A 14218-nucleotide genomic window follows, 5' to 3' on the forward strand; every position below is an offset into this window, starting at 1 on the left:
ACTGGTCTGGTCGAGTTTCGTCTTGGCAATTCTCTGTCCAATTATTAATAAAACAATAAATTATTAAAACGAAATGGCCATAATCATTTGGAAAATTCGTCTATCCAGCCATTGCTGAAGATACATTGCTAAGGGTAATGATGGGCAAAGCTACGGCCACAATGGACATCAAAACGAGTAGTAATATGGTAAGGAAGAAAAGAGCTAGACTAATCCTAGCACAGATTCTTGCTCTAAGGTTTTGTGAGTTTCGAAACTGAAAAATTGAAAACATTCGAATGTGAAATTGTGAAATAATTTAACATACCATGACATAGTTGGCGATCCAAACGACCAGAAAGAAGAAACCGATAATTAACAAGACGATTGCAGTGGAAGCTTCTTCACTGATTAATTCATCATCTACAAGCCATCGCAAATCTCCTTGTTGGTAGTAGAAATCTTCCGAAACTTTATCTTTCGAATAATTATTTTCATCAATTGGTGATTTATGATTTTGTTTAATTCTTGAATTATCATCGTAAAGACAAGACGCTGATGAAGACAATGATGAAGCAATATATTCTTGTTTACCCATTCCGCAAGGTTTCCAATCTTTTTTTCTGTGTTTCCATTCCATTCAATGTTTCTTTAATGTATCTTATTTTACTTTTCTCAACATTTCAGTGTTACTTTTCCGAATCATGAAATGTTAAAAAAGGAAAGCAAGGTGCCTCGTGATTTTTGCCTACTAATCATGAAAAGGTTTCGTTTAGTTTACAATAAATAATGGGTGGACAAGGTATTGAAATGGGTGTTTCTCTAATGTTTCGTGATAGTATCCTTTCAGACTTTTCATTCTTCGCACATAATTTATGATCAAAACGGACATTAGTTGAAACATGTTAAGAAAGATTTTTCTGTCCACTCTCCTAATACCCAAAAAGTTGCAAGAGCAAGATCAAGGGTAAAACTGCATAATCACTGTGGAAATTACAACAAATAATGTTTTGTGTAATCGTATCATGACTGTCTCCAACCTTAGAAATTCTATTATTGAAATCCAATTTTATCAACTAAGTTGGGCCAAATAGCTAATGACTACAACCGCATAATTACACTCTCTTTTTGGAGAAACTCTCTCTTGTCCTAATACCAGCAAAGACTCCTCCACTTTAATCTCCACCACAACTTTACTAAGTTAACGACATTATTTGTGACCTCCTGATATCTCGGATTCCTCTTAGCTTAGGATAGAATTTGATGGTGATGATGATAATTGTTTTCTTTCTCCATCGTTGCACTGGTAATGACTGGCTTAACAAGTCAAAGCCCAATAACATGGCCGTAGAAATTTACAAACAAGAATTCAACTGTCCCAATGCAAGGTTCACTATTACCTGGAATACCTCTCTTCCTACCAGAGGAAGACGCAAGACTTAACATCAACTCTCAAACACAGAGTCTAAACTTAATGATTGAAGGCCTCATCTCTCAGGTCTAAACGATTCAAGAGACGTTAACAATCAATTTTGAATTTTCTGTAATTTTTACTGTAAAACACAATGAATAAATAAAGAACTTTTAATACACTACTTGTAACAGTTCAACATAATGGAAACAGGTCAGTTAATCAATTATCATAAACATATATGGACCATTGATCAATTTGGCTGTAAATCACAATAATGAGGAAAACACTCATCTGCACTTTGTAAAGTCCGAGTTGAAAGAAAGGATGAAGATATGATATTGCTATGAAAAGTTCCCGCTCAAATGTTCAGTTTTTAATTTTAAAAAATATCATCACAACTAACCGCCATCATGATTCACTCTCATCCATTCCTTGGTGCAAGGGGAACATTGTTAAAAAGACACACAACAATGCAACAACAGCTGCATGACGATTTTTCAGCTCGGAATAACAATGTCGTCATCCTCGGCCAAACCAAGGGATGTAATTATTGTTGGACAAATAGGATTCGTTGCATCACCTTCTAGCCTGGCACGAAATTAACAATCGAAGAAAATCATTACTTTTGAAGAGTGGGGAACCAATAGTAAGAGAAATGCAAAACCGTTAGTTAGATAACATGTTAGTTGACAATCGGATTCAAATCATTCTTTTAAAGTTAAATTTTCGCATCAATGCGATGGTGAAGGACCCCAATCAAGAATAGCCTTCTCAAACAAGACATTTCAGTTGAATACTTCCTTTTATTACAACGGACTATAATTGAGTGTTCGTAATGAATAGAAAGGAAAGATACCACATTCTCGATATTACTCTCTAAAAGACCAGGTCACCTTGTCTTTCTTCATGCAACGCACATTTCATTGAGTTTAATTTTTGGACCGAGTAAGGGTGAAAGGCACATCTTGGAACGTTAAGCTCGTCAGCATTTCATTCGGTTAGGTGTTTAATAGCGCGATAATTGTGTCTTACTATTTGAATTGGTGCTGCTGCATATTTTTCGATTTCAATCGTCGACAGACTTTCTCTTCCTCACATTAATAGCACAACACGAAAAAAAGACTCAGTTCAGTATTACGTCTGCACTCCAATGGCACTGGTAAGTTTTATATGCGTTTAATGCGTGATTCAATTTTGATAGAGAAACATTTCGAATGCAACAATAGTTAAATCAATTGTTGTTGCAGCAGTTGTTTTGGGTACTTTGATAGGTGCCCTAGTGATTACACTCGCTGTTACTCTAACAATCAAGTCTGATTTGAATGGCCAATTCACAGATTATGTTAAAGGATACAAGAATAGTGATATTGTAGTCCAACCAACAATTTCAACAACATCTTCCAGTTCTCCTGCTCAATTAGACATTTCACAACAAGGATTAGAAAAGCCATATCATGGCTCCCTCAGACTAGGTTCAAACAATACCATCATCTACCACTCTGAGAAGTATTTCTCAGGTAATGATACTTTTGAATATTATGTTACCTATGGCGAAAGCTCTTCTCTAAAAGTAAAGAACAGAGTATCCATTCTAGTTATGAATAGAGATCCAAAAGCTGTACCACTCACATTCGAAATACCAAAGAATTCTCATGATAACATCATTGATATCTTTGAAAAGAATGATAAGTTTGGAATGAAGGTTACTGATGACGATGATGATATTCTCGAGTTGGTTTCAGTATCCACTCCAAAATTGTCTGGCTCTGTTGTCTCCTCCAATAGTAAGCAAATTATCTACACTCCATGCACTAATTGTATTGGTGTAGATTCTTTTACATATACTGTTACTGATTTCAATTCAACAGTCTCCTCCACAATTACTATCAACTTGGTCAATACTCCACCAAATGCTGTTAGAGATGATTTTACCATTAGCAAGAACAAGTTGGCAACTCTCAATGTCCTCTCCAATGATATTGATGAGAATCTTGACGAGTTGTACATCATCTCTGCTGGAACTGGTGAAGGTTCTATTGGTAGCGTTGTTGTTTCAACAGACAGAAAGTCATTGATCTATTATCCTAAAGCTGATACTAAGCCATACCTTGACGTTTTTAGTTATGTCATTACAGATGACTTGAATAATCCAAATTCAACCTCTACAGGTTCTATCCATGTTACAGTTACCAATTCACCACCTAATGCTCCTGAAACCAAACAAGTTTCAGTTTCCAAGAATTCAGCCAACTCTACCATTGATCTAACCTTTACTGATAATGATATTCTTGATACTGTGAATGTTGAAATATTATCAACACCAAAGAGAGGTTACTTTTCTTTTGTTCAACAAAAGTATATTGATTCTGTTGATTATTTGGGTCAAATCTATGTAGATGTTCTCAAGTTAAGATATCAATTATTGTACTCTCCAGAGAAAGGTGTTTCCTATTCTGAGAGTTTCAATGTAAAGGTAACAGATGGCTACTCAAGTTTGATTACAAGTATTATTATCAATGTGGTCAACACTCCTCCTATTTCTGTTAATGATACCATTACATGTACAAAGAATAATGAAGTAGTTGTTGACGTAATCTCCAATGACTATGATGTTGATGGTGATTCTATCAAGTTGTCTACCACCGATTGGGAGCCAAATAGTTTCAATGGTGGAGAAGTTTTCAGAACTGATGACAGGTCAATAACATACAAAGCTCCTCAAGGGTTTGTTGGTATTGATACTGTAAGATATTACATTACTGATGGTGAATCAATTTCATATGGATTCTTGACTGTCAATGTTCAAAGTGTAAAGCCGATTGCGGTGAATGATGTATTCTTTGTTCCAAAGGGACTCAAGACGTTCTTGAATGTATTGAACAATGACTACAGTCCAAGTAAGGATGAAATTTTGTTATCCTTTGCTACCATTAGAAGTGTTGAAGAATCCAATGTAGTACGTAGTCTCAGAAATAACGTCTATGGTTACGAATACTCTGCCTCAGATGTGGAATATGTCGATACATTCAATTACAAGGTTGTTGATGTTTTTGGATTGACTTCCGACTCTGCAGTAGTAACTGTTAAGGTTGTAAACACTCCTCCAAAAGCTGTTGATGATGTCATTTCAGTTTCTTGGAATAGAGATGCTGTTTTGAATGTTCTCGAAAATGACTATGATGAAAATCCAAGTGATAATCAATTACTTGTTGTTAAGAGAACTATTCACGGAGAAAATCAAACAGTTCCTACTCCAGTCATCTTTGAATCAGGAAAGAAGTTACTCCTTTCCCCACCAAATGGCTTCACTGGTACTTTTGAATTTTTCTATGTTATTTCTGATACTTTTGATGAATCTAATGTGGCTAAAGTTACCGTTTCTATTGTAAATCACCAACCAATTGCTAATGATGATCATGTTAGTGTTCATTGGAGAGATGGAATTTCTGTTATTAATGTTTTGCAAAATGATAGTGATGAAGATGGTGATATCCTATTAATCAAGTCTTTCACTCAACCATCCAAAGGATTTGTGGTCAAGAAAGCACTCCCTGATGGAACTGAAGTATTTGAGTACTCTATTCTTGCTTCTGTAAAATTTGTCGGTATTGATAGTTTCCAATATGAAATTACAGATAATGGCAAGTCCTCAACAGCCACAGTCTATGTCAATGTTACCAACTTTTCTCCTGTAGCTAATGAAGATTCCTACAATGTACATTGGAACGCAGAGCAACAAGAGTATGAGATTCTCTCTAATGACTTTGATGGCGATTCTGATCCATTGAAAATTGTTCCAAACTCTCTCATAATACCAAGTCAATTCAGAGGTCAAACTGAAATCAATGCTGATGGAACTGCAATCAAATTCAAACCTTCAGTTTCAGGTGTATTTACTCTCACTTACAGAATTAGTGACACAGTAAGCCAATCATTGGACACTAAAGTTACTTTTAATGTGACCAACTTGGACAAACCGCTCCTGAGAACAATCGAAAAGAACATCCATTGGACTATGAACCAACCAATTTCTATTCCTATCACAACTTTCACAAGAGATTCTGATGGTGATTTGCTTGTCATTTCTTCAGAGTTTGTGAAACAACCAACTAATGGTAGTATTGAGAGTGTTAATTATGGAGATGCAAATACAGTACCATCTCTTGTTTATAAGAAGAATCCAGGTTTCTTTGGTTCTGATATCATTCAAGTTTTATTGACTGATGGTTTAGACTCTGCCATTATTACTATCAAAGTCAATTCTATCAATCAAATTCCTCTTTGTCAAAGCACTATAAAGGAATCAGTATTTTGGAAGGATTTACCATACGTTAGAAATAGTTTACTTATTGCAGGTGCACTCGATCAAGATAGCGAAGATATTGTCTATTTGAAGAGCGTTGCCAACAGCTTTAATGATATTTCTGTTAATGGTGATGAAATAACATTCTCTCCATTGAAGGGATTTGTTGAGGAAAGAAATGCTCAATTGATATTCTCTGACGGATTGGACATTTGTACAAGTATTTTGAAAATCAAGGTAAATGATTCAAAGCCTCAAGCAACCCCTACTATCAGTATGATTCACTGGTCTAAATCATCTTCCCTAATTGATGTCTTGTCTACTATTGTAGACGCTGATGGTGATTCATGTGATTTCAGTATCAAGTCACAATCTGACTACTCAATTGGAAGTGCCAGTATTGAATTGAATGCAAATACTAAATTTGTAAAGTGGACTGTATCTAATGATAAGAACTTAGGAGAATCCACTTTTGATATTGAATTCACAGATGGTTATTTAACAGATACAGCAACTTATAGAGTCCAAGTTTACAACAATATTCCAATTGTTCCTCAAAAAACCATTGAAGTCCATTGGTCCAAATATTTGAATGGTATCTCTATCAATTTGTTACAAGATATTATTGATAATGACGAACAAGATACTGTTTCAATCCCATTAAATTCTTGGGTAACAAGCAAGGTTGGAACTATCACAATGACTTCCGACAAGATTGCTCTCTATAAACCAAAGCAATCTTATTTGGGAGATGATGAAATTAATTTCACAGTAACTGATGGTTTGGCCATTGTCAATGTTACTTACAATATTAAGGTCATTAACAGAAAACCTGTTGCTGTTGATGATAATATTTCAGTTCACTGGAATGATACTAGTGTCGATATTAATGTTTTAGCCAATGACTATGATCCAGATCAAGAAGATACCATCTACATTGCTGCTTTACTCACAGAACCAAGTTCTGGAAGAGTAGAAAAGATTTCAACCACAACTGTAAGATATTACTTACCTGAAGATCACTCTGTTTTGGGTGATTTTACTTTCCGTTACTCAGTCACTGATGGTACTGAGATTGCTGAAGCTAATGTTACTGTAGATATTGTAAATAGAGATTATCCAATAGATGCCTCTATTTCAAGATCTATCCATTGGAGAGAAGCTGTTTCTGGACTTGCAATCAACATTGTTCCTTCCAAGAATGATCAAGATGGTGATTTAATAATTTTAAATATTGTTGAATCAAACAATCCTGGCATATTTAGCATTTCCAATGATGTTAACTTGCTCGTAAAGAGTGAAGAACCTCTCAAGGGAGACTTTAACGCCTCAGTTTCTATCTTTGATGGTATCTCTGTTGCTAATGCACATATTCAAACCTCAATTTACAATCATGCTCCAACATCAAGGGATTTGTATTTCAACTTCCACTGGAGTACAATTAGTAGAGGAGTCTATATTGATCTAGTTCAACGATCAAATGATATTGACTTGCAAGATAAATCAAAGTTGAATATCAAGCATGCTCAAGTTATTGCTGGACCAGATGCTAATGCCGTAACCATTGTAAACAATACTCTTTACTTCAAGCCAAGCATTCTTGAAATTGGCAACACAACAATTGAGTTTATTATTAGTGATGGATTTGAAGATTCTGATTTACATACCATGATTATTGAAAGTAGAAGTGTTGTTGCTCAGAAAGCAGATCAATACTTTGATGCTCATTGGCGTTCGTTTGCTTTTGGTAATATCTATGGTCTCGATGAATCATTCAGTAATGAAGAAATGATTACCTTATTGGATGTCATTCAACTTCCTGATCATGGAGGACAAGTATCCATTAGTACTATTAGAAACGTTACTTACTATCCTAAAGAAAACTTTGTTGGTACTGAAGTTTTTGCTGTTTCCTACACAACAGGCATTACCTCATCAAATATTACTGTTCATGTTAATGTCTATAACAATAATCCACAAGGTGCTCCAAAAGATTATGAAACTCACTGGAGAAATCCTGTTTTGATGAATATTCTTAATGGTGCCTTTGATGAAGATGAATACGATAGATTCTACTTGTTCCCAGAGTTGCTTGAAGAGTCAACAACAGGAACTTTGTCACAAATTGCTCCTGATGGTTCTGTAACCTTTACTCCAAATGTTACTTCTGGTTTTATTGGAACAACTACCTTCTATTACAGAATCAATGATGGAAATAAGGTCTCTTTACCAACTCCTGTAACAATTACCATCAATAACAATCCACCAACATCACACACTAAAGTATTGAATATAATGTGGAAGAATTTCCTTGATGGTGTTGATTTTGACATTATTTCAACAAATCCAACAGACACTGATTCTGACTCTTTAGATATTCCATTCTTATTTGTAAAGAGTTTCAATCAACCATTGCCTTTTGGAGAAGTTTCTCGTTTATCTTCATCCAGAGTCAAGGTTCAAGGTAGTTCATCGTTCCTAGGCTCAACTTCATTCTCTTATGTTTTATCAGATGGTGCCATGAATGGTGATTCTACTGGTATTGTGGCCATTAACGTTTACAATAACAAACCAAACTTGACCCAAGATACAATTACCACACACTGGAATGTCGACTTTATTGATATTGATGTTTTGTCCAACGATTTTGATATTGATAATAATCCTCTCTTGATTACAACTCTTAAGAATTATGCCTCACCTGACTCACAAATCATTTTGAATAATAAGGTGAGATATTATCCAAGAACTTGTTCTTCCTCTTCAGATAAATTTAACTATGTAGTTTCTGATGGCATTGAATCATCAGAGAGTGAAGTTAATGTAATCATTCTCAATAACAAACCAATTAGCAAGAATTATAATACCACCCATGTATGGCACAATGCTATTGGAGGTGTAGTTTTCGATATTGTCTCTGAATCAGTGGATGTCGATGGAGATTCTATCAGTATTGTTAAATTCAGCTCTATTCCTTCAGAACAAGGTACATTAGAATTGACCAACAATAATAAGAGTCTAATCTATACTCCAAGACTTGGTTTTATTGGTAGTGTTGAAACAATTTCCTATGTAATTACCGATGGAAGAGATGAAGCTGTTGGTACTATTGATATTGAAATTACTAATAATTTCCCATCTTTGGGTGTTTCTGCAGTTTCTTCTCATTGGAGAAGTGCATTGGAAGGAACTTTATTCGATTTGAGCTCGAAGTTTATTGATACAGATGGCGATAATGTAATCTTGAAGGCTGTCATTCACCAAGCAGCTAAGGGAACTGTATCAATCATTGATTCCAAGACAATCAAATATCAAAGCTCATTTTCTTTCAAGGGTAGTGATTCTTTCACTTTACAATTATCAGACGGATACAACCTTGTTACTGTTGATTTGGAAATTGATGTTACTAACAATTTACCAACCTTGAGTGATATTTCTATCCAAACTCTTCACAGATTATCTGGAAATGTAATTATTCCATTGATTAACAGAACCGATTCGTTGAAACCAAAAGATTTGGATATTCTCGACAATGACAAGCTTACCATTTCTGCTTTCACTCAACCAGGTATTGGAAGTGTTGTTTTTTCTGATGCTACACAACTTTCATTCACCTTCTCCAATGTTTTGGGTAATCTTTTGGAACAAACCTTCTCTTACACTGTGTCAGATGGATTGGAAAGTGCATCTGCATCTATTACCATTCAAATTCTTAACAATCCTCCAGTTTTGGTTGATGCTGCAAAGAGTTTCCACTGGAGATCTATCTATGAAGAAGGTGGTTCAATTGCTCTTGATATTTTGAAGGAATCTAATGCTTTAGATGCTGATGGCGACAATTTGTTCGTAAAGAGCTTTACTCAACCAAGTGTTGGTTCTGTATCTTCCTTGAATACTTCTCATGTCACATTTAGTCCTGTTGCATTTAAGGCATTTACAACAAGCTTCAAGTTTACTGTTTCAGATGGTGCTCAACAAGTTGAGAAACAATTTGACATTTCTATTACAAACACCAATCCAAAGGCAGTTGATGACAGCTTGAACAAATTGTGGAGCAACAAGGTGTTCACTTTCTCTCCATTGGTTAATGATTATGATGATAATAATGATCAAATCACTATCGTCCCAGAGTTGACTGAAAAAGTTTCAAGATTGCGATCAGCCTCAATTACTGTAAACAGTGACTTGAAAACTATTACCTATTCTGATACAGGTTCACTCACTACAGGATCTGATTCCTTCTCCTATACTATAACAGATGGTGTAGCAACAAGTTCTGCTATTGTTTCTATCACTTTTACTAATACCGAACCTTCAGTTGAATCATTTGAAGTTTCTGTCAAGTGGGATCAATCTATTACTTTTGATAATCTCCTTGGTAGATGTAAAGATCTTGATGGTGATGCATTGTCATTTGCTGGTATTACTCAAGGGATGTTAGGAACTACTCAATTGATTGACTCTCAAATCGGAACTTCTAAATATACACCAAATCGTGCCTTGACCTATACCAACAAACCATCGACTGGTAATTGGACAGTTGTTGATACTATCCAATACTCATGCACAGATAGTGTTGTTCAAAAGGCAGGTACCATTTCAATCACAATTTACAATGAACCACCAAAAGGAAACGATATTTCCATCTCTCAAGTTAGAAATTACAATAATCCTCAAATTTCAATTGATGGATATTCAATTTTATCTCAATCTAGTGATTCCAATGGAGATTCTATTACAATTACCAAAGTCAAACTCTATGATAACCAAAATATTGAAACTTCTGTTGTTTTACAAGCTGACAGTTCCATCAAATTCAAATATGGCAAGTCTTTCATTGGAATTCAAAAATTCTACTATACTATTTCAGATGGACAACTTGAAAACACATACACATATTCTGTTGAAATATTGGGAAGCCCATCTTTGTGCGTCGATTATACCATTTCTACATTCAAAGACGCTTTGTCAACAGCATTCGGATCTGACTTGAATTCCAAGTTGAATTTGGCATTTGATGGCGAGCCAATCTCTGTAACAGTTTCTGGAACCTCAACCTTGAGCTCTGTTGGTACTATTAGCACTGTTGATAATACCCTCACATATACTCCAAATAAGAGAAGATCCTGTATTAACAATGCTTGTTATGCCACCTACACAGCAATCAATGCTGCTGGTCAATCAGCCACTTGTAAGATTATTGTCAATCAATCTAACCAAGCTCCAAATAATCCAAGCTATACCTACAAGTATTCTGCCAGAAGAGATGGAAACAACTTGATGATCTTTGATTATCTTGTTGATGCAGCTGTAACCGATCCTGATAGTACAGACAGCGTTTCTATTCAATCAATCTCAAGTCTTGGATCATGTTCTGATAAGGCCACTATTTCTGTTAGTAATGGAAAGATTTCATTCACTAGACAAGCCACCTTCCTTGCTTCCACTTGTACATTCAACATTAAATTACAAGATGATGATGAATTAACACCTGCTACAAGCATTGCCTCTATTACAGTTAATCCAACTATTTCTCCACCGTTGGCAGTTTCTGATAACATTATGGCCACTTTCAATTCCAACAGAGATATTGATGTTTCTGTTTTGCTTCAAAATGATATTGATTTATTGGGAGGTAGCTTTACATTTGATGGTTTATTCTGCCCAGACGCAACTTACTGCAAGAATGGTCTTCCAACCTTGTTGAATGCCAACACTGTTAGAATTCCTTTCAAGACTGGAAGTTGTGAAGCTGAAAAGGTTCAATACAGAATCAAGTCAACCCAAGATGGATCTGTATCATATGCCAATATTATTATCAGATATGCTGGTTGTGTTTGCGAAAATATTTTCGACGTTGTTTTCATTGTTGATGGTTCTTATTCTATTTCAGATGCCAATTGGGTCAGTTTGAAATCATTCTTCTCCAATATTACCCAAAGCTTGAACGTTGGTCCTTCTGCAACTAGAATTGGTATTGTTCAATACAGTTCTGATGCAACTGTTGAATTAGATCTGAATAGTGGAACTTCGTCTAATGCTATTGTCAATCGTATTAGTAATATTGCTCAAAAGAAATCAGCAACTGCTTCAATTTATGGTATTGATAAGGCTGTTGAATTGATGGTCTCTCAAGGAAGAAGTGATGTTCCAAACAAGCTCTTTATTCACGTAACTGATGGTCAAAGTAATATGCCTTGCTCATGTGGTGAATGTAAGAATTATTATGGAACATTTGAAGGATGTAACTCTGTCTTATATCCTGGTAAATCGTGTGACTATTGCTCATGGAATGATCCTCAAAGTCGTTGTGCACCTTGTTCAGATTACACAGAAAAATGTCAAAGAATTAACAAGTGGAGAAGTGGTAATAATGATAATCCTGAACCATCTAAGAATTGGAATTATAGAATGATGGCTATTGGTATTGGATCTGGTGTCAATAATCCGTACGGTCTAGTTCAATTAGAAAAATCAAACTATGACCCATCCCTCTTCCATTTATTCGATTGGAATGATTTGAATTATAAGATGATTGTTGATGAATCATGTGCTGCTTCTTATAACATTTATGGTGAAACTGCTCTCCAAAATACTACTTACGCTGATTCTCAAATTACAGTTCAATATTCTGGTAGAAGTGTTGTCAATCAATCAAATATTGCTAGTACAACATTTACCTATGTCTTGACAGCACCAACAAGCACAAAGCAAAAGAGTATCAAGAAATTCGTACTTTCCAATTCAATTTCTGATCCAGAATCATATGTTTCATACAACCCAACATTCCCTGTATTTGTTGGAACTGAATCCTTGACAAGCTTATTTGGATTTGTGTGGGACTCTGTTCCTTCCTCATCACTTGTTCCAATGGGATCATCTAAAACTGTTACCATTACTGTATGCGGTGATGTTCCTGAAAGTATGGTTTCTTTTGGTGTTGTTAGTGAATCCTTCATTACCTATTCAACAATTAAGGGACCAGCTACTTCACTCTGTGTTGATAAGCCAGTTATTGATCCTAATACTCAATGTTTTGCTAAATCTGGAGCTTCATCATGTAGTGGACATGGTTTGTGTGTTCAACCTGATCTATGTCAATGTAATTCTGGATACACTGGAACTGAGTGTGAAACTCCTATTTGTTTCGATTTGACTGGTAACTTTGCATGCTCTGGTACTTCTAAGGGTACTTGTACTGGACCTAATACTTGCCAATGTCAAACTGGTTGGACTGGTACTGATTGTTCTATTCCAATTTGTTATGGTCTTGCAGCAAATAATGCTGGTTCTTGTAGTGGTTCCTCAAAAGGTACATGTATTTCTAAAGACACATGTCAATGCCAAACTGGATGGACTGGATCTGACTGTTCAGTTCCTATTTGTTATTCACAGACTGGATCATCTGCCTGCTCAGGACCATCTCAAGGAAGTTGCATTTCTAAAGATACTTGCCAATGTCAAACTGGTTGGACTGGACCTGAATGCTCAATTCCAATCTGTTATGGATTAGCAGCAAATAATGCTGGTTCTTGTAGTGGTTCATCAAAGGGTACTTGTATTTCTAAGGATACATGCCAATGTCAAGATGGTTGGACAGGATCAGATTGCTCAATTCCTATTTGCTTTGGTCGTCCACAAACTGATACATTATCTTGCTCTGGTTCCTCCAAGGGTACTTGTGTTTCAAAGAGCAGTTGTTCATGTCAAACTGGTTGGACAGGTTTCGATTGTTCCATTCCAATTTGTTATGGTGTGAATAGTACATCTACATCTGTTTGTGGTGGCTCCTCAAGAGGTTCCTGTACATCTAAGGATACCTGTCAATGCCAAACTGGATGGACTGGTTCTGATTGTACCGCTCCTGTCTGTTATGGAGCTTCTGGCAGTAGTGCTTGTGGTGGATCCACTAAGGGAACATGTACTGCACCTAATTCTTGCTCCTGTAAGACTGGTTGGACTGGTTCTGATTGTACAACTCCAATTTGTTTCTCAAATACTGGAACATCTGCTTGTGGTGGTTCCTCTAAGGGAACATGTACTGGTCCAGACACATGCCAATGCCAAACTGGTTGGACAGGATCAGATTGCACAACCCCAATTTGTTATTCACAAACAGGATCTTCAGCTTGTGGTGGTTCAACTAAAGGTACTTGTACAGCTCCAAATACTTGTTCATGTCAATCAGGATGGTCTGGAAGTGACTGTACAACTCCTGTATGTCCAGGAAATTGTAATGGTAGAGGTTCATGTTCTGCACCAAATTCATGCAGTTGTAATAGTGGATGGACTGGTTCTGATTGTTCCATTCCTATCTGTTATTCACAAACAGGATCTTCAGCTTGTGGTGGTTCAACTAAGGGTACTTGTACAGCTCCAAACTCTTGCTCCTGTAATTCTGGTTGGTCTGGTTCTGATTGTACAACTCCAATTTGTTCAGGTGGTTGTGGTAATGGCGTTTGTAGTTCACCTGGTTCTTGTTCCTGTAATTCTGGTTGGAGTGGTGCCACTTGTACAACTCC

The 14218-nt window shown here is 36.0% G+C and overlaps 1 protein-coding gene across 1 annotated transcript in view; it reads left to right on the forward strand.

The window, feature by feature from the left end:
- Positions 1-2543: 2543 nt before the first annotated feature.
- NAEGRDRAFT_72678 (uncharacterized protein) overlaps positions 2544-14218 on the forward strand; it is a gene marked incomplete at both ends in the record, with an annotated part of 12659 nt that continues 984 nt past the window's right edge. The window contains 5 exons of the mRNA XM_002672155.1: positions 2544-2552; positions 2595-6291; positions 6613-8163; positions 8923-9327; positions 9475-14208. Coding sequence (XP_002672201.1) covers positions 2544-2552; positions 2595-6291; positions 6613-8163; positions 8923-9327; positions 9475-14208 — 10396 coding nt within the window. The remainder of the gene's footprint in view (positions 2553-2594; positions 6292-6612; positions 8164-8922; positions 9328-9474; positions 14209-14218) is intronic.

This window comes from Naegleria gruberi (genome assembly GCF_000004985.1).
Source record: "Naegleria gruberi genomic scaffold NAEGRscaffold_55, whole genome shotgun sequence".
In the NCBI taxonomy this organism is placed as follows: Eukaryota; Heterolobosea; class Eutetramitea; order Acrasida; family Naegleriidae; genus Naegleria; species Naegleria gruberi.